The 18899-nt window shown below is 40.7% G+C and overlaps 2 protein-coding genes across 4 annotated transcripts in view; both read right to left on the minus strand.

Moving 5' to 3' along the window:
- LOC145490862 (regulatory-associated protein of mTOR-like) overlaps positions 1-5435 on the minus strand; it is a 29810-nt gene extending 24375 nt beyond the window's left edge. Inside the window, exons 1-6 of the mRNA XM_081469979.1 lie at positions 3765-5435; positions 3569-3671; positions 2492-2574; positions 1192-1269; positions 533-613; positions 152-298 (exon numbers count right to left, since the gene is read on the minus strand). Coding sequence (XP_081326105.1) covers positions 152-298; positions 533-613; positions 1192-1269; positions 2492-2574; positions 3569-3671; positions 3765-3923 — 651 coding nt within the window. The 5' untranslated portion in view covers positions 3924-5435. The remainder of the gene's footprint in view (positions 1-151; positions 299-532; positions 614-1191; positions 1270-2491; positions 2575-3568; positions 3672-3764) is intronic.
- Positions 5436-5865: 430 nt separating this feature from the next.
- LOC145490853 (3'-5' exoribonuclease HELZ2-like) overlaps positions 5866-18899 on the minus strand; it is a 37284-nt gene continuing 24250 nt past the window's right edge. For 2 of the 3 annotated variants that reach the window (XM_081469957.1, XM_081469958.1), the window contains exons 28-38: positions 14259-16921; positions 13968-14185; positions 13716-13801; positions 13379-13510; positions 12578-12760; positions 11809-12095; positions 10772-11098; positions 10202-10438; positions 9408-9567; positions 8457-8624; positions 5867-8027 (exon numbers count right to left, since the gene is read on the minus strand). In XM_081469957.1, coding sequence (XP_081326083.1) covers positions 7927-8027; positions 8457-8624; positions 9408-9567; positions 10202-10438; positions 10772-11098; positions 11809-12095; positions 12578-12760; positions 13379-13510; positions 13716-13801; positions 13968-14185; positions 14259-16921 — 4562 coding nt within the window. In that variant the 3' untranslated portion in view covers positions 5867-7926. Of the gene's footprint in view, positions 8028-8456; positions 8625-9407; positions 9568-10201; positions 10439-10771; positions 11099-11808; positions 12096-12577; positions 12761-13378; positions 13511-13715; positions 13802-13967; positions 14186-14258; positions 16922-18899 lie in introns of all 3 variants that reach the window. The other variant, XM_081469956.1, reaches the window with a different exon arrangement.

The following is an 18899-nucleotide window of genomic DNA, read 5'->3' on the forward strand; positions in this document are numbered from 1 at the left end:
TACAAGTCTAGGAAAAAAATTGTTTGAGGTTAAAAATGCAGTGTTTGTGTGTTGCTCAGACAATGGCTGCATCCAGTTACAATGTAGGAGAGGTGTCAGACTATGTGAGATGACAGTTTGTTGTACATGTACATTGTAAATGTGAATTCACCTCCTGTTCCTGTTCACGCTGAGCAGCAAACTGAATGAATGATCGGACAATGAGTCCAGCATTGTTACAGTCATAAACAAAGATCGATGGACTTCCCATCCATGTTTGTAGGTCATACACTGACAGTGGAATGTACTGGGTGTAGCTCTGTTAAAAAAACAAAAAGAAAAAAAAAATAGAAAAAAAAATAGAAAAAAAAACTCTATTTAGTCAATAAATTTAATGAAATCACACAATGGTTGGGACATCAAAACTACCAATCCAGCGTCGCAGACAGAAAATAATTAACCCTGTAAATATTGGAGGTATGTATAACTTCTGCAACGCAGGCTAAAACTACCCTGTCAAAATTAAAGAAGATAGACAATGTACAGTACTTACTTTGTTGAAGACCCAAATCTCACCATTGGCAGTTGCTCTTGGAACTCCATGCCCATTATAATGAAAGAGCACTCTCTCCTCCTGCAATGTGAACAAACAATGAAATAATGGCCCACTTCTTCGTGTATGGTTTTTTCCACTCAGTTTGCCACTTTAAATTTGCATCTTATTTTTCGCTTATCATTCACATAATGTAAGACGAAACTAGTGTATATTGGCCACAAGGTACCAGTCGATACATACATTATAATACATGCAATATCAAGTACATGTACATGTTTTGTAAATTTCAGGAAGTCACTTGCCAAGGGAGAAAGTACTAGCATAAACAAAACAAAATTATCCCTGTTACCTTTCACTTCCTTGAATGTTGGTTCTAAACATTTGGTGGTACAGTGTACATGCACAACATATTAAAACTGCTAACGACCTAATGACAATTTCAAATTGTAGTTTAGCTTTTGACGCATATCAGTCACTCGAAGCCATTCTGGGTGACTAAGCCTTTCTTTAAATGGTCTACTGAACATGTCCAACACACAGTAGAGATTTCCAAGAGGTATCTTCTCGGTCCATAGTGTAGGTTAGGGATCAGTACGGACCGCAAGCTCGGTTAGCAAGAGGTACATAATATTATATAAGTTTCAAATGAGCAGCACCTTGGCATTTCGACGCAGTGAGGTACAAAGTTTCTTCACCTCCTCAACTGTGGGGTCAAGACTCTGCTTATAGCGTGCCTGCCAAGAAAAAGCATATCACTTCTACCAGTCGCTCTCAATACTTACAAAAGAAACATGGATTGAAGCTATTTGGTACAGGCTAAGAGATGTAGAGAAACTCTAGGGATGGACCATTATTCTTTGTGGGGTATACATTTTTTTCTCACCTTTAGGTTATGCATGATTTTGTTTAGGGGGCAATAGCTTGGGCAATAATTTTTTTAAAGTGAAACACAGGACTTGGATATAATAACATTTTACTATAAATTATTTATAGTAGAATTGCTCGCTTTTTTCCCCATGGCTGCCCTTTTACAACTAGACTTTAGTGACACATACAAGCAGTGATCAAACAGTGTCAGTTGGGGAGCAGCCATGGCACAATGGTGAAAACACTATCCTCCTGCCAATGTGACGTGGGTTAGAATTCTGGCATCACAAGTGGGCTGAGTTTATTGTTCGCTTCTTGCCTTGCCCCAAGCATTTTTCTCTGGGTTTTCCAGTTTTCATCCTCTAACAAAAATAAACACTTTCAAATTCCAATTTGATTTTGAAACAGTAGACGAAGAGCCTCTCCATGACAGGATGTGCCACTGCAAATTTCTATTTGTTTATTTAAGACAACTTCTGTTCAAATTTCGAGCAAGTGCAAATATTATTTCATTGAAACCTACTCATAGCACGGTAACTTTTGGAATACTATTTTAAAACAACTCACTTTTCAATTAGTTCATTTCTCTAAGTGACTGTGCGATTAAATTCTCAAGCATTCTCAAATAAGTTTATGTCAAACCTTATAAGAATGCTTAAAGCATACGTTATTGTGTTTTTAACTAATGCGAAATGTCTGTTTTAATTGAAATACGGATAACTTCAGGTTCAATTTTCTCTCACGGGGTCAGCCTGAGAGCCAAAGTCTAGATAAGTTCTTCTTAACTGTATTCAAAATATTACCACGCCATGAGGTTTTTTTGGTAACTTAATTCTTGCCATTATTACTCTAATGTTCTGCAGAAACCCTCTTAACTATTTGTCTAATTTCTTTTAGAAGGGAGGTAGATTCAAAATCCAATCAGAAGCACAACAGCTTCAGCTACCTTTGAATCAAAAATCTACATGTACCATTCATCCTGTAACTGACATGGTCTGATAAATAGTTTTATGCATGGAACTCAAGTATGTAACTGTCATTCTTAACTATCTTAAAAGCTCAGTTAAATTCTGAGAAATATCTCCTCACCCTTGGCTGCCAGCGTTCATACTGTTCCTGAAGTTTGTTGCCAACAGTTTCTAAAGCTTTTTGTGGACCCATTGAAAGAGGATCTGTTACGAAACACAAGACACACTCACATATTAATATTGTGAAAATCATGACTACAAACAGCCCTGCCCACTAGTTTGAAATATTGCAACACACAATCCAGTTACTTATAAGAATATAGTTCTTGGTTCATACCTACAAAATATTAATAGTCCTGCTTTTTTTTCAAGTCACAATGATACAAAGAATGGTACCGGTGTGGTCCCTTGATGTCTTCTAGGATTAGGAGGCAACATTTTCAAATCCCCACCTACACCTTCCATATGGCATCTAACTCTCCACTCCAATACCAACCACAGATGTCAAATCCCCCCGTCGAGACACATCAACAATTCAAATGCCTGAGCGGAGGGATTTTGATGTTTCTATTTGATCGATACATTACCATTCTGCAGTGCCCACTTTTCAATGTAAAAGCGATATGAATTAAGAACATCACACAATTAGAATGCCGAAAGAAAAATGTAGAGCATACTCTTTTCAAGTCTTGTTTAAAGTGCAGCTACAGTGGTTTGCTCACACAAAAAAGTCCTTTATTTATATAACCAAGAGGTGCAATAAGCTCAATGCTCTTAAACAGGACAGATGAATTTGCATATTATGAGCTCATACAACCCATTCCAGAAAGTACGTTTTTCGTGATAGCGTGATCTATATTTGTACAAATTGCAAGACATATTGTCAACAATCCACTCGACACGAAGCAAGTACTATATATTAGTTGGACAGGAAAAGTTATGTAACTCCCCAAAATACGCAAGTGCAAGACGTACTAGAGCTTCGTTGTTATCCATTCCGATCATTACGATTAAGCTTTACCCAAAAATTGATTCACTAGCAATTAAAACGCACATGTACTGTACAACTGCGAGTTCGTGTGTTCAAAGTGAAAGAGTTAACAACAGCTGAGGTGGATTTCGCTCACCCGGAAAACACATGTCTGTCAAACAAAACGAAAATGAAACCAATGTTATCATGAAAAGTTATTTGACTGACCAATCCAGCACTCCATCCGTGCACATGGTGAGGTTTTAACCACATCAGGAGGGTCGACACCAATGTTCAAGCATAAGACGAGAGCCACGCTCACGGTCTTCATCTGGAACAAAATTGCCAAACATGAGAATCAGGTAAATAGCGTCGATACTTTATTTTAATTAAAGGAGAGCTGGACAATGGCTCGATCACTCACTCGTTCTTTCATACGCCATGTCTGAGCCAGTGGTCTCGATCCTTCGATCACCTCTTTGTGGCGTTTTTTCATGAAACATAGTGGCAACTGCCAGTCAACTATTTCGCCTTCGTCCTCATCGCAAAACAAATCGTCGTAGTCGAAATCGTCCGTTGACATCTTAGAAGCCTTTAATCACTCAATAATAGAATTTGAGGCTCCAGAAATTGAACAACATCCATCTTGAACGGCTTCTGCTCTCGTAAATTCAAGGGGACGTGAAAAGGGAAACACAACGTGTTCAGCCGCCGGCCAAAAGTTGCGCAACTGCGCATGCTTATGTTTATGTTTTCATCGCAATGAAAATACCGCGGGCCCCGTTTGTCGCTTTCTGTTTCAAGTAGATTCAAGTGTCACGAAGCGAACCAACCAATAGATTTCGTTGCTATATTTCAACACACGGTTATCATTTTGCCGTCATCCAGGGTAGGGAGTGGAGTGCACTACCCTCATGCACAATCGAATCAAATGCTACTCAAATGGAAGATCACAAAATTATTTTATTGTTCTATAACTGATTTATTTCAACATTCTATTTCACAATTCAGTTTATAAACAGGGACCCTATTGTCTGATCAAGGGCATGTATGACCACATGCCGAAGTGTGGGGATCACGAGATTTTTCACTGTCATTTTCTCGTTCAGAATTTCTTTTCTTTTCGTCTTTGTATGTTCGATTTTTTTCCCTTATCCTTCTTGAAGAAGGCCAGCAAAACTGACCGAGACGACGGACCTCAGTGTTTGAACAGACCAGTCCCGAAAAACATTTTTTCAGTTAGAATTTGTTTTACTGTATTTCCTCGCATGATATTAAGTCTCGACTATAAAAATGTCAGTCATCGATTATTTTGCATAGAGGTTGTTCACCTGGCGGAAAAAAAGAACTTTTTTTTATCATTCCAGCAAAATACGTAACCATCGAGGGTGGTAATCTTGGGTGCAAACACCAGCAGGGTTATCACGAGGTTTCCTTCCGAATTTCCGCTTTAACTCGCCACCGAGACTCGACTGAAAATCAAAGATCATAATCTAAAGCCTACAGGGCAAAACCGCACTATCCTGAGACGACCTTTTCTTCTTTCAGAGAAAAAGTAATCAAGGCCACTCTCACAGACTAATTTTCATGCTGAGACAGCATTTCAGGATTTTCTAAAGCTGAGGTTATTGAAGTGGATTAGGATCTTGCGTTATGCAGTGATATACGCAAAATTTCAATTACTTTATAACTTTTTTCTTTCTTGCCTGCATGTGAATCATGAATAGACACGCGAGCATGACATGTTTGGGGTTGTTTTCCATTGACAAGACATTTTACGGAACTTCCAGCTGGGAAGGAAATTTCCAATCGAAACGGAACTTCCGAAGAGGTAATTCTGTTCTCCTGTCGGACCGTTCCAAATGGCTTAATCGCATCGCCTGCAACAGTTCCAAGCCTTCGGTTATCACGGACATGCCAGATTTCCTGGATCAACCAGAATGGCGGCCGCCGTTCTTTTTTCCTGGAAACTATCTCTTGATATCTCGCCTGACTCAAATCATTTTCACTTGATTTGCTTTTTCAGTCGAACCTCCGCCATCTCAAACTGTGTTTCATTTCTCTTTTAGTGTAGCAGCGTTCAACTGCAGTCTGTTTACATGCCTACTCCCAGGGGGGGGGGGGGGGGGGGGAGGGCTCCCATACAAAAAGGACTGGGTACTCGTCATATCTGTTATTTTAGGATAAAAAAGCGTTTTTGGCACCCGTATTATGGCGTTCAGCCTCAAAAGGTTTACAGCAGGAGCTTTTGTGGGAACTCTAAGGCTACTGAGCCGAAGAAAAACGACAGAAGATTTTTGACAATCGTTAAGGTGGTACCCTGAAATGGGCCAAAAAGTTTGTTTAAATATGGTGAAGAAAGACCAATTGTGTGCTTTTGCACTCAAGAAGAGAAATTAAATTTTGAAAATTTTACTCAAAATGGTTGCTGTGGAAACCAGCCACAGCCTTTTGAGGTAGTGTTTTACAGTATTGACACTTCTTGCTCTTTTACAAAACAAGATTTGACTGTCAAATAAGCATATCGTGTAAGTTTCTGTTTTGGTTCTGTGCAATGAACCTAAGTTTTGACAGTTAACTCTCATTTTCAGCGCTTTTTACAGACTTTATTTGGAAATAACCTTATTTTATACCACACCCAGTGGACAAATCATCTCATGTCACGTGACAGACGTATAAATGTTACGATTTTTTGGTTTATATCATCACGACACTATTGGTCTTTGATATGGCCAAGTTTCAGGAATTCTACTTAAAAACTTGCAACTGGTGGAAATGTTGGCGCGAAGCCAGTCGGTACAAAAGTAAGCATTTGAAAAAAATGTACTTTAAGTTTCTTACACAAGCCACAATTAGCGGGGGAGGGGTGGGGAGCTGCAGATTGGATCTCGAGGAAGGGGGTGCAATGGTTGTTCTATTTTGTAAAAAGTTGCCGCAGTTGTGGGAAATATTCCTTTTCATATGGGAAATGAATGAGCCTGTGATGGCAATTCGAAGCAAAGCTTTTCACAACTTATTCTACCAATCGAGTTGGGCATGTCTTTGAAGTTTTTTTCTAAATAGTTTTGTTCATATATGTTAAAACTAATCTATATTTTTGGTCACGTTCTTATAGTAAACAGTCGTTGCTATGGCCGTTGCTACGTAAAAAAACTTATACCACTGTGTGCTTTCCTTAAATTTCACACTCATCTAGAAGAAAATTCGGCGAGATGGTTTCAAAATGTTTTTGACAAGTCCTCAAGGGTCTTAAGTCTTGCATTTCCAAGAAATTGAATTTTTCATGAACATCGCCATATTTTAGGGTACCATATCCCCTTAACGAGTAGAGGGTATTTGAGACAATCGTCTTTATCGTTAGTTTCAGTTGATGTGTTGTTTTAGAATTGTTACCTCTAATATTTAAGCCACGCCCACAAAACAGGATCTTAGTATTCCTTAAGGGTTCTTTTCAACGTTTCCGACAAGCAGCCCTGTCCTTTTTATATTGGAGTCTCCTTCCCCGTGCCTACGTTCCCTAATATCGTCGAGACGGGGTGAACGAAATTTTAAACATCTGCGGGAGATTATACAAGCGCGCACGCATCGATGTTGGAGGTGTGTACAGTAAATAGAAAATCAGGACCGCGTGGTCGCTCTTAACCCCTGCTCTCGTTTGCATTGTTCGCTTGGTTATCGCTAAAAAGATTCCGAAAAAAGTAAAGAAAGGGCCGTGGACGAGACAGAAAAAGATAACCCGAGTTATCTTTTCATTCGAGCCGTCTTTTGTTGAACATTTATGCACAGAGAGCAGAGGAGTCAAATTTAAGGTACAAACGCGGCGTGAATAAATCGATCTTGTTGATTCAAATTATTGTATGTGAACAATCTAAGCGTCAATGCGATCCTGTTAGAACCTGTTAGACGTCTTTGGAAACCCTATCCACAGGACGAAAGCCGCATACAGCAATATCTGCAGGCTCCACGTCTGTTGAAGTCCTATCCACAAGACGAAAACCGCGCACAGCAATGACTGTGGGCGTTGGATCTCGCAATCATTGTTGTATGGGGCTGTGGTTTTGTGGATTGGGTTTCCACAGACGCCGTAATGAACACGTCACGAAATAAACGAATTCTAAGTTATTGACTGTGTGCTAGAACATAGAATAAATGAGAAACAATGCCTTCTTCAAATTTTTATTCAGGAAAAAAAAACCCCAATGTTTAATTAATGTAGCCATTGCAATTACACGTGCGACCTTGGAACATTATTCCTTATAAAGCATATCCTATTTTGTATTGTTTCCTTCCTTTTTAAACTTAATCTAAAAATCTATATCAGTCCAATAAGCTAAAAATCGATAAAATTTAAAAACGAAACGTTAAAAAAAAAAAAACTCGTAGAAATAGCAGCATGCCATTGATAAGCAAATCGAAGTGAGCTTCTCCTAAACACGCAATCTACTATGTTTCATCGACTTATCCCTAACTGTCGAATATTCTTCTCACCTTAGCTTTGTTAACTCAAATGTTTCTTGTAATTGACAATTATTTACTAAAAAGGAATTTAAAAAGAGGAAAGCTCTGAGATAAACTGTAACAGTAATTCATGGCCAGGGCAAGTTTTCATCCACGAGGCAATGATTGTCTTCATAATGTTTTATCAGACTTTTCCACATTGGATCCATACCAAGAAGATACTTGTTTCCTAAGGAAAATAACACAGTTATCAAGGAGGCGTGGAGTTCAAACTCTCCGACGTTCCAGCAAACTCATACCCCTCTCACTACAGACAATAGAGGGGTTGATAAAACTCCCCTTACGTTTTCGTTGTGTAAGATAAAATGTGGGTTATGGCACCATATGACGTCCATATGACATCGTTAAATCGGCCTTCTTGGATAGATTTCACTGTTTTCCCAGAAAGTCAGAAAATAACGAAACTTGATAGAAAACTACACCAAAATGATAGGAATTCTGCCGGGTTGTTTGTGTAACTAGGAAAAAACTGAAGATTTCTAACAAAAAAACCCAGGATTTTCGGGTTGAACTGCTCGTGAAAATAGTTTTGTATGATCGGTAGAAAGTAAAATAACTGCAAAAAAAAAAAAAAAAAAAAAAACCCAGTCCATCTCACCAATGATGCAAAGTCCCCTGCGAGCACGTGTGAGGCCAACATTCATCTGATGTTCATCTGTAAGGAAACCCAAGTGCTCACGAAGCCAGCTAAGAGATGGCTCAGGATCAATTTCATCACGCTTCAAGGAGCGAACCAAAGACATGATGACGTAATCCCATTCACTTCCTAAGAGAAGATGAAAGAATTATTCGCTCATTTATCTACGGTGGAATCCCGATTTCACGTACCCTCCGCTCGATTTTTGAATCCAACGATAACTCGACCCAAAAGTCGTTTCCATCCCGTCAGTCCAACACTATAATTTTATCCCCGATTTCTTGAACTAGCCGATTTTTCAGACCAATTTTCGTTTCCTTTGCAGGTTTGAAAGTTCGGGATTCCACTGTATTTGCAACAAAATCGCAAACTGACGCCATGTTACGAATAGCTAAATTCAAAGACATGAAGGCAATAAACAAACAAGTTAACAAACGACGTACATGCCCACCACAATTAAGTTGTCTTAAGCTTACAGCCATTAAAGCTATGTAGCCTGCGAGCAGGTTCTCATACGCGGCGGTTCGATCAAGGCGAAGCCGCGAGAGAGGAGCCGGCGAGCGAAATGAGCCCGGGAATTTTTTGTGCCAGGCCCTTGCCTGCTTGCTTCGCTCGCCGACTCTCTCTGGCGGCTTCGCTCGTGCCGCAGCAAACTAGAGCCTGCTCGCAGGATACTGCGTATCTTGCTTATAGTTGTAATGCTGACGCGTTAGCTAGGGAAGACCAGCCTTAAAGCAGCCCTGATCCCAGGCCGTTTCCCTCACTTGGAGGTGGGGCCAACTGAGAGAAATGGCCCTGGGATCGTGAGTGATCTTAAAGTTTTTAGTGACTCACGTCTCCAGCATTTGGTCTTAACCAGGCTCTTCTTAATGAGATCAATCGTATCACTCTGCTTGATTTCAATCCTTTTACCTTGACTTTTAGTGACAGTTGTCACCTGAATGTCCTCGTACGCTCCTTTCAAAAGCTCAGTGATTTTGCTCCGCTGTTCTCTGTAAGGCGACAAAATAACCACATCCGACTTGCGCACTCGTGGCGTGTGACGGTTAACAAGGTATTTGGCGATTTGAACCTACAAAGAAAAAAAGCGCGCATGTTTTGATAGAGTAATAATGATAATAAGAATTTGCGTGACTTCTGCTCGTCACGCCAGTTTTACTTTAAAATCTAAACTATCGTACAGTTACTATAGGATCGCTTTCATGCATTTTTAACAGTCTTCTACTCACGTTATGAGCAAGAGAAAGACGTTTTTCAAGATTTAAACAAGATGTTACAGTTATTTTCGAAAGTCGCAAATTTCAGGGCGTCACCATTTTTGAGCTTCGTTTATTACACGTAAGTATTTCAAAATGAAAGGAATCGAAGCGCGTTAAAGTTGGACGACTTATCCGCTACGAAACGTTCTGTGCAAAAGTAACAATTAATTAATGTTAGTTATGTCACCGGTGTAGACGGACTCTGAAACTTTGATTCATTGAAGTAAAAACGAGTTTGAGAAAACTAAATGGGCTAAATTTCGCAGCCCATTTTGTTGTTTGCTTCTCTCCTAAAGCCATTATTGTTTTCCAACAGGCTATGCAAACAATAATCTCCTACCCAAATCTCACTCTGTTTGACGCTGGCCGTGGGAGATCTGGGCTCGAGATTATGCAAGCAACCGTTATGATCACTGAATTAAGGTCATTGGATAAATTTTCACATACCGCCTTCCTGACTTCCTTCATGTTTCTCTTTGATTCTTCATTGCTCTCTGACGTGCTAATGACAGACGACTCTTCTTGCCCTTCAACATGACAGAAGGCTATTGGAAGATTCCTCTGCCGACGTACCTGGGCCGGCCAAAAGGTCACGGGGCTAGGATCACGTGACTTGACTGAGTCAGCTGTTTGAAGCTTTCCGCCATAAAAATGTTTTGATGGAAATTCACATATTCCATCGTGCTAGGAAGAAAAACAGGCAAGGAACGTTAAACGAATAATTTCTTGTTGTACAAGCACAATAGTGAATCGAAGATCTTGCTGATTCAGGAAAATATTTCTGATTCAGGAGAAACAAGGTTTACGTATAACTCTGAGTTACTAAATATGACATTTTTGCTTGGTCTTTTACGATTTTTCGGGAAATTCAACACGTACTATCTTTTAAAAGTGAGCGTTAATTATAAACTGTTGCTCCATTTGTGTAGCGCTCGGCATTAGGACACAAAATTGCGGCCCTCTTTCAACTGAATGTCTATTTTTATACTTAATGCGTATGTGTTCCATACTACTCACCATTCTGTACTGTAGCGCCAACATCTTAGCTCGATTAGAATACCTCTCGAACATGGACACACTCAAACCAAGTGTTTTTGCCACCTGGTCCTGAATGACGGGCTGTAATTGTTTGTGATCGCCAATCAAAACCACTTGGCGTGCTCCTGAGCACGTGATTGGCACGAGTGACTCAGGTTCCATGCACATGCCGCACTCATCCACAATGCATTGCTGGATGTTGTCACAGGCTTTGGTTAGCCTTGGACTTCCCGATGCTGCGCATGTGCAAAGAATGATCTGAACTCCAGATTTTTGAAGAGCCCATTTCTCGGCCTGTCCGATGAGCTTGTGCCGGAAAAATAAAACAAAAATACCATGTTAACGTTGAGTAGCTTAAGAATCTTCTTCACATTTTCTTTCACATTGAATTCTCAGCCTTGAGATGGTACTCCTCAGTTTATCATCGTCAGTTTATCACTCGAGTTTTACATCCACATGAATAAAAAATAAAAGAAAAAAAAAAAAAAACCCAGCACAATCCACTTGTGCCATTCTTACAGATGTGACGGAGCGAATACAATATTCAACTTTTGGCCACCCTTCATATTGTGAATAATATTGACCCCTTCTAACAGTGAAAGTATAAATTAGTCACTGACGTCAACTATCCTAAGTTATCCAAAACAACCCTTTATTGGTATTTTACTATAAATACGAGAAACTGTCATTATTAATAATTGTTGCCTAGTTAGTCAGGGAACAGTATCAACGCCTGGGTATTTTACAGGCGTTTGCAGGAGCACAAGAGCTTCAGTTTTACGCCACATCCTCCCTCCTCCTCCATGGACGAGACAAAATGTAACGAAATCAAGGGGATCGACTTCTTGCACCTGAAGGGTTAGTTTTTGCCCTGTATCATTTTATGTTTAACTCACTAAACGCTCCCCAGTTCAGCTTTGTCAGTTCTTCATCTTTCATTTTTCGTTAATCTATGATTATCTTGTAGGCTAAAAAGTGGTTTATAGTTTCATCTAAATTTTAATACTTTCACCTACGTCGCAATATTCATTGACTTCCTTTTGGCCTATTCTCTCTTTCTTTGCTTTGCTCTGGTCGAATCCCTCTTCAAATTGTCGCAGCTCCTGTGAAAATGGGCACTCGGGCCCACGAATCACGTGATGAAGTGACACACATCGTATTTTTTCGCTGGAAATCTTTAATTCGTCCTCACTCCTTGTGGGTCTGGGTGGCTTCAGCTTGTTGGGAACTGGAAATTCCTTTTGCTCAATTTGATCACTGTAAACTCGGAGAACCTTCAGATTAGGAATCTTCAAAAGATACTCTGCAAAAAGGCGAGAAAAGAGGTAAAGAGAAAGTCTATGCCGTTGAGATTGTCTTCGAAATGTCGATCATTAATTAAACAGTAGTATCAATAGGAGAGCGACATTAAGTAAAGTTAGGCTAAATTTCACTTGAAACTGAAGATTATTCCGCAGTTTAGGCATAAAAATACACAAAATTGTCGGTTTTGTGCCGTAAACCTTTAGAGTGTCTATTCTAATACAACTAGAATACTCACCCTAGTTTTCTATGAGTGATAGTCAACTTGGCTACGCCTCGTTGGTTATTCGTTCATAGACAACGAATAGTCCAATTTTTCAAATAGCATTCTGACCACAGAAAGCTAAAAACACAAGCTTTGCACTGTTTATGCCAAATGTGACTAGACATAGAGAACCGAAAAATGTTTTCAATACTCCTTATCGACAGTTTCCAACAGTATCAGGGGACATAACGAGATATAACGAATAAGGAACAACCCACCTGTGACCACGTCTACAGATTTGTTAGAAGGCCCACAATAAATAACTTGGGGCGGTGCTTTGTATGCTACAGCGCATTCAGTGTCACCAGTGTCTTTTTCCAAAACCTTGCCCGATTTTAACCGTTTGTTTCGCTCTGCGAACCAGTATGCGATGTGTACTCCAGTTACGGTTTTACCAGTGCCTGAAAAATATGAGATACTTTGAGTTGTATCTCCACGGCAACCCGTGAAAATGCTGCCGCCTAATAGCTGTTATGTCCTGCTTGAGATCTAGTGATGGAAAGTCTAAACTTGGGCACTCAAAGACTCATGGTCAAGGGTAAAATCTGAATTAAGCTCATGCCTTCCGTTATGAAGTATTTGTGAAAAAAAAAAAAAAAATCAACAACAATAAGAAAAAAACAAAAAAACAAAAAAACAAAAAAACAATGGGATCCAGATTTGATCAGGAAACACAATGTAGTGCAGTGACATTGCGTACAATGCATACATCTGATAAACATTGCATTAGTGTGTGTCCACCCCTTAAAATTGCACGAAACAGTACAACATTTTTGCTGCGTCAGCAATGTTTCGAAATGTTGCCTGGCAAATTGCAATATGTGGCTATGTAGACTAAAGCTGTTTCGTACAATACATGTTTTCAATGTTCAGCATAAACAGAGGGAAAATTGGAAAATCATGTAGCTACTCGATGAGCTACTGCGAATGCAAACTATTCTCTACCTTCATACTGATATCTTCCAGCGGGTACGTAGTAATAAATCGTATGAAGCCAAGAGATTAAACACATGACGTACCTGGTGGGCCTTGGATCAGTGTAAATGGCTTGGACAGCGCTTCCCTCACTGCAGTCTCTTGATACCGATTCAACTTGTGAAATCCGTGTTGCATCAAAGACAAGTTGGAAGGGATCTCGTCGCCATAATTTTCTAAAGAAAGGAAAATAAAACATTTTATAATGATGACGAAACTGCTGATGATGAAGAGGACCATGATGATGATGATGACGATGCTAAAGATGACAATGACGGCGATGATAACGACGGCGATGATAACGATGCTTATGTTGATGATAATAATGAAGATGTTGTATTGTTTATTGGAGATTCTACGAAGAGGAAATACACAAGATACCTTTTGACGGTTCCTCTCCTTTGCAAATGGCATGAATTAGTTCTGATGAATCTTTAAGGTTAATGCACAGTGCTGCGTACATTCGCCTAAAAAAAAGCCGAAGGCAAAAAGTTAATTCATGTTGCAACTGATTGTTTAAATTCACTTAGTGAAAGGTTTTTAGAGCGCTTTTCAATTGAGTGTCGTAAAACCAAAATAATCACTTTAGCCAAGAAAACAAATAAGATACTTTTCAATTCTCAATACTCATACCTTTGAGGAAGTGTCCTATGAATGAGTTCTAAAGTACTTCTGTGACCATTTCCATGTGTGAGCCATTCCGGAATGTTTGATGCCGTCTGATGAAACTCCAGCCGTACTTCCACTATCTTTATTTCTTTTATGTTGGTTACTTTTTTGAGAATGCAGTGCACCACCCAGAAATCATCAGCTGGCTTGTTGTCACCAGAACTTTGAGCATCTGCAGAGGGCTGTGAAAAAACAAAGAACTGAAATAAACTCCCTAGTTGCAGGCAAGTACCAAGTTAACAAACCTATACTTACCTTTCTTTCATTTGACGTTTCATCGCCAGAAACCGAATCCCTGTCACCGTAGGGCACACGGATGCATGCAAGGTCTCCTGAGAAAAACATCAGCTGTCTGCTATCGCAGTAGTTCCAGGGAAGAGTAAATAATCCGCTTATGTTGTCATCTTCAAGCTCGTTTTTCCATGTCACGTTAAGGTCTTCAATAATGAATCCATCGTTCTCTTTGACGGCTTCCGTTGCAGCTTCCATTGCAAGTACTGGTTTCCAAGCCTTAATGTACTCATCAATGGTCTCATACCGCTCTCGTGATGCCTGATGTCTGGCTGTGTGCGCAAATGACTCCCTCGGGTATCTGTGGTGCTCGATGCAAATGTTGATGTGAGGATCCGCCTTGAACATTTGAATATCTGGTTGTAGAATTCCCCGTGTCATGTGAGGGCAGAGCTGTACAGAAAAGAATTCGCACTTTCTCAGTGCAATGCTCTTCTCATAGAAATGGTCTGCCGTCTCTTCAGATGACGGTGCTGCCTCTTCATTGTGATGAGGGTGCTTGTAATGCATACCACGAACATTGTGAGGCGACGTGGGTTGAGGTGGCTGGTCTCTTCCACGAGAAGCAGACAAGATACCCAATTTTGTTTCCGTTTGCTTGACGATAGCTGCCAGCTTGTCATCATCGTTGGCCCTTACGGCATCAAGTACACGAAGCCAGATATCCGAAGGGATCTCTGCTACTTCACCACCACCACCACCACCACCACTGTAACCAGGCTTGTTTTCTTTCTTTGTCTTGCTTCTGGCATCTGGTGCTATATACTTTCTAAATTTCCATTTGAGAACGATAGTCTTCTCTCTGCCCTTGCTTTCCTCTTCTTCTTTCAAGTCCACTAAATTGAGATGACTTAGAAGCACTCGTTTCTGTTTTCCCGCCAATTGGTCGTCTTCGTGGTTGGAAATATGAAGACTTATTGACTTATGTTCGATGGATTCAATGAAAACACGTGTCTCACGGCATCGCTGTTGAAGCTGGTTTGCCATATGAATCCTCTTGCAATGCTTTTCAAACTTTCTTGCGTTGTCACGCATGAAAGTAGAGCGGCGACATGCCTTCGCTATGTCGTCTTTAGAAGGGCTTTCTGCGTGACAGCTGCCAGACTGCAAAGCAAGAAGGAGTCGATGCACCACAATATCGATATATCGCCTTATCGGGGACGTGAAATGTGTGTAGCATCGAGTTCTCAGAGAGTAGTGGAAGATATTATCGGGTGGTTGATCCCCTTCACAAACGTACCGAGACTCAGACTGGATTCGGCGAAAGTTGGACATGGCCACAGCAACCTGGGGGTGGTTGTTCTCGTTACAAATCAGCTGGTGAAGCCTGGGTAGATCATTTGAGTCTACTGCATGACACATCGCACTCCAAACCGATTTTTGGACTTTAAACCTGACCCTGTTGTCGTGAAGTATGCTCAGTGTCGAGGCCTCGGTGGCTTCGTTATTAAACATTTCTGAAAACGTAAGTGACAATCTTGCGTACTTGCCGTGCGTTTCAATCCACTCGGCTAGTCTGTGATCCTTTGGAGGTAGCTGTATCCTCAGAGGTGCCAATTCTGAGCTCTTTTGTGACAAGAGCTTAGCAATTTCCTCATTAGCAAGGATCATCATTTCTTCGACCAGCTCATGAGCTTCAAAGCCTTCATCAACTCCCTCATTTTGCCAGTGATCAAAAGCACAGTCTCCCAAACGACGTCGTCTCCTTTTTTGTGCCAGGGAGCTTAATTGCCTGATCTTTTCGATGATTTCCACTGGAATGTCTCCGACACTTGAGACGCTGGAACAACGAATGGCCATCTGCGCCTCAGCATAACTCAGCCGACAACAGGATCGGATAATCGTGCGTTTTATACTTGGCTCAGCAGTCAACTTTCCTTCTTCGTCTAAGTTGACCAACACGGATACTGCCAAGCGGTCTTCATTGGGCAGCAGGCTGCAAAAATTTTCGCTCAGCTCTCGCGGCAGCATAGGGACATTTTTATGCCCATCACCAGGGTAATAAGATGTGCAACGGAGAAAAGCTTCTTGATCCAGTGGGCTGTTTGGCTTCACAAAGAAACTGACGTCAGCAATGTGTATCCCTACCACAAAATTAGAGGAAGACGCATCACTCTCTATCGTCAGGGCGTCATCGAGATCCAAAGAAGTGAGAGGATCAATGGTAATAGCCCCAGTTACCTTGGTTCGATTTTTGCGTTCTGTCTCAGGAATGGACCATTCCAATGGAAAGTTTTCTTTGACATACTTCTTTGTTTCTTCCATAAATACGCGTCGTATTCCATGCTCCGCGTAGGCGATCTCCATGCTACTTTTCAAGTCTTCTCCTCTGGAAAGGGTTCTTACGACGATTCCGAGAGGATAGCGGAAGTCTCTCCTCCACTGACGGTACTTGACAACAAACAGGAACTTCCCAGTGAGGACCTCCTCTCTTTTCATCATCCTGACTTGTATCGCCCTTTCGTTTCGATCCTTCTTGTAGATTGGTATGTCCTTGCAGCTCTTGTCTGTCACATTCACCATTTTGGTGGCCGACTTGTTTATAGGCACCATCAGGGCAGGAGTTTCATAGTCGGTACTACATACAAACTGGCGCTCGTGTGGAGAAATGATGTGTTCCAATACACCTGAAGAAAAGAGAATTAGTTCTCGTAAGTCAAACGACCACTACTAAATATTGAAACGAAAGAATTAAGGAGCAATAATAAATCTTGTTTAAGACCAAAATAATGTTGCGTTGGCTTGTTTCAACGAGACTGCTTGCATCAGTTGTCAATTAGTTCAAACAACATCCAGAACGCAAGTGGTCTTCGCAACTTATTCGTTTTGAAAGATAAGAAAAATAGCTATATTTATCAATACGATCAACTTTTCAACAGCACTGAAATGCTTGCGGAGTCTTGCTAACGTAAAGTAAAGTATTTAGAGAAATTTCTAATCGTAAACTACTACTCGCTCAAAGGTGAGGCAATTCAAAGAGACTCATTCAACTTTCTTCTCAATTTTTGAAGCAATATTTAAGTTTGTAAGGAGAAAGTGAGTCGTCGTTGGCTACTTTTTGAAGTTTATTTAGCTTGGTTTCGACACATGTCTCCCTAATAAGATTTCAAATTTAACGCCGACCGGAATCCTTATGAAGAGGGTCAACAATAGGGTTCTCAGATCCCGCTTTCCCGCCCATTTTTTCCTGTTAATCCCGCCATCCCGCCTTTTTTTGCCTGGAAATCCCGATCCCGCCAACTTTTCAAAGACGTTTCTGCGTTCCTTATTAATTTTTTAAATTAATAATTAATTTAATTATTAACACAGAAACTTTTTAAAAATAGATATCGTATAAAAGATCACAAAAGAATTCAATGGGTAGCAGATAAGTAAGCACAAATGATTATAACGTTTCTTTCCGTAAACGGTTTACTGTTTTTTTTTCTTTTGTCCACGTATCAGTGAAAGAAAAAGATATTTCATTCCCATATTTAAGAGATGGCCCGTAAATACACTAGAGTGGCAGTCGTCACTTTACGTTAACTTCATAGATTTCGAGAAAGCATTCGATTCAGTCCACAGGGATAGTCTATGGTTGATTATGAGAAGGTACGGCATACCATCCAAGATAATCAACATGGTGAAAGCGCTCTATGCTGACTTTGAATGCGCAGTAGTGGATGGACACGACACAACAGAGTGGTTCAAGATCAAAACCGGGGTGAAACAAGGCTGTAGCATGTCAGGTTTACTATTCCTACTAGTCGTTGACTGGGTAATGAGAAATACATTGCAAGAGGGGAACACCGGGATAAGATGGAAGTTCACCACAAAGCTCGAGGATCTCGACTTTGCGGATGATATAGCCCTTTTATCATCGACCAGGCAGCACATTCAGACTAAGACCGGTAAGTTGGCGCATGAAGCAGAAAGGGTGGGACTGAAAGTCAATGTAGATAAATGTAAACTACTGCGAATAAATTCGAGGAACAACGATGTGGTGGAGGTGAATGGACGAGGAATAGAAAATGTTGATAGATTTGTGTACTTGGGAGCCACGGTTTCCAAAGAGGGCGGAGGCACTGAAGACATCCACAACAGAGTAGTCAAAGCGAGGGGGGTATTCTTGAAATTGAAAAAGATCTGGAGTAGCAACAGCATTAGTCGACGAACCAAAGTCAGGCTATATAAGACACTGGTAAAGCCAGTCTTGATGTATGGCTGCGAGACGTGGAAAATGAATAAAAGTGATGAGAATAAAATCGACGTCTTCCAAAACAGATGTCTTAGACGGATATTTAAGATACGCTGGCAAGAAAGAATTACAAACAAAGAAGTCCTGAAGGTGGCTGAGATTGAAAACATCAGTGAGGGCGTGCGAAAGAGAAGATGGAAATTCATCGGTCACATCATGAGGAAAGAACCAAATAAGGACTGCAGAACTGCATTAACCTGGACCCCAGAAGGGCGGCGAAAACGGGGTAGACCAAAGACAACATGGAGGAAGACAGCAGAGAGAGAAAGGGAAAAAGCTGGATGGAAGAACTGGAGTGAGGTACAAATCGCAGCGGCTGACAGAGCTGGTTGGCGGGATTCTGTTGAGGCCTTATGTGCCACATGGCA

The sequence above is a fragment of the Orbicella franksi genome, chromosome 6 (genome assembly GCF_964199315.1).
Source record: "Orbicella franksi chromosome 6, jaOrbFran1.1, whole genome shotgun sequence".
Taxonomy (NCBI): domain Eukaryota; kingdom Metazoa; phylum Cnidaria; class Anthozoa; order Scleractinia; family Merulinidae; genus Orbicella; species Orbicella franksi.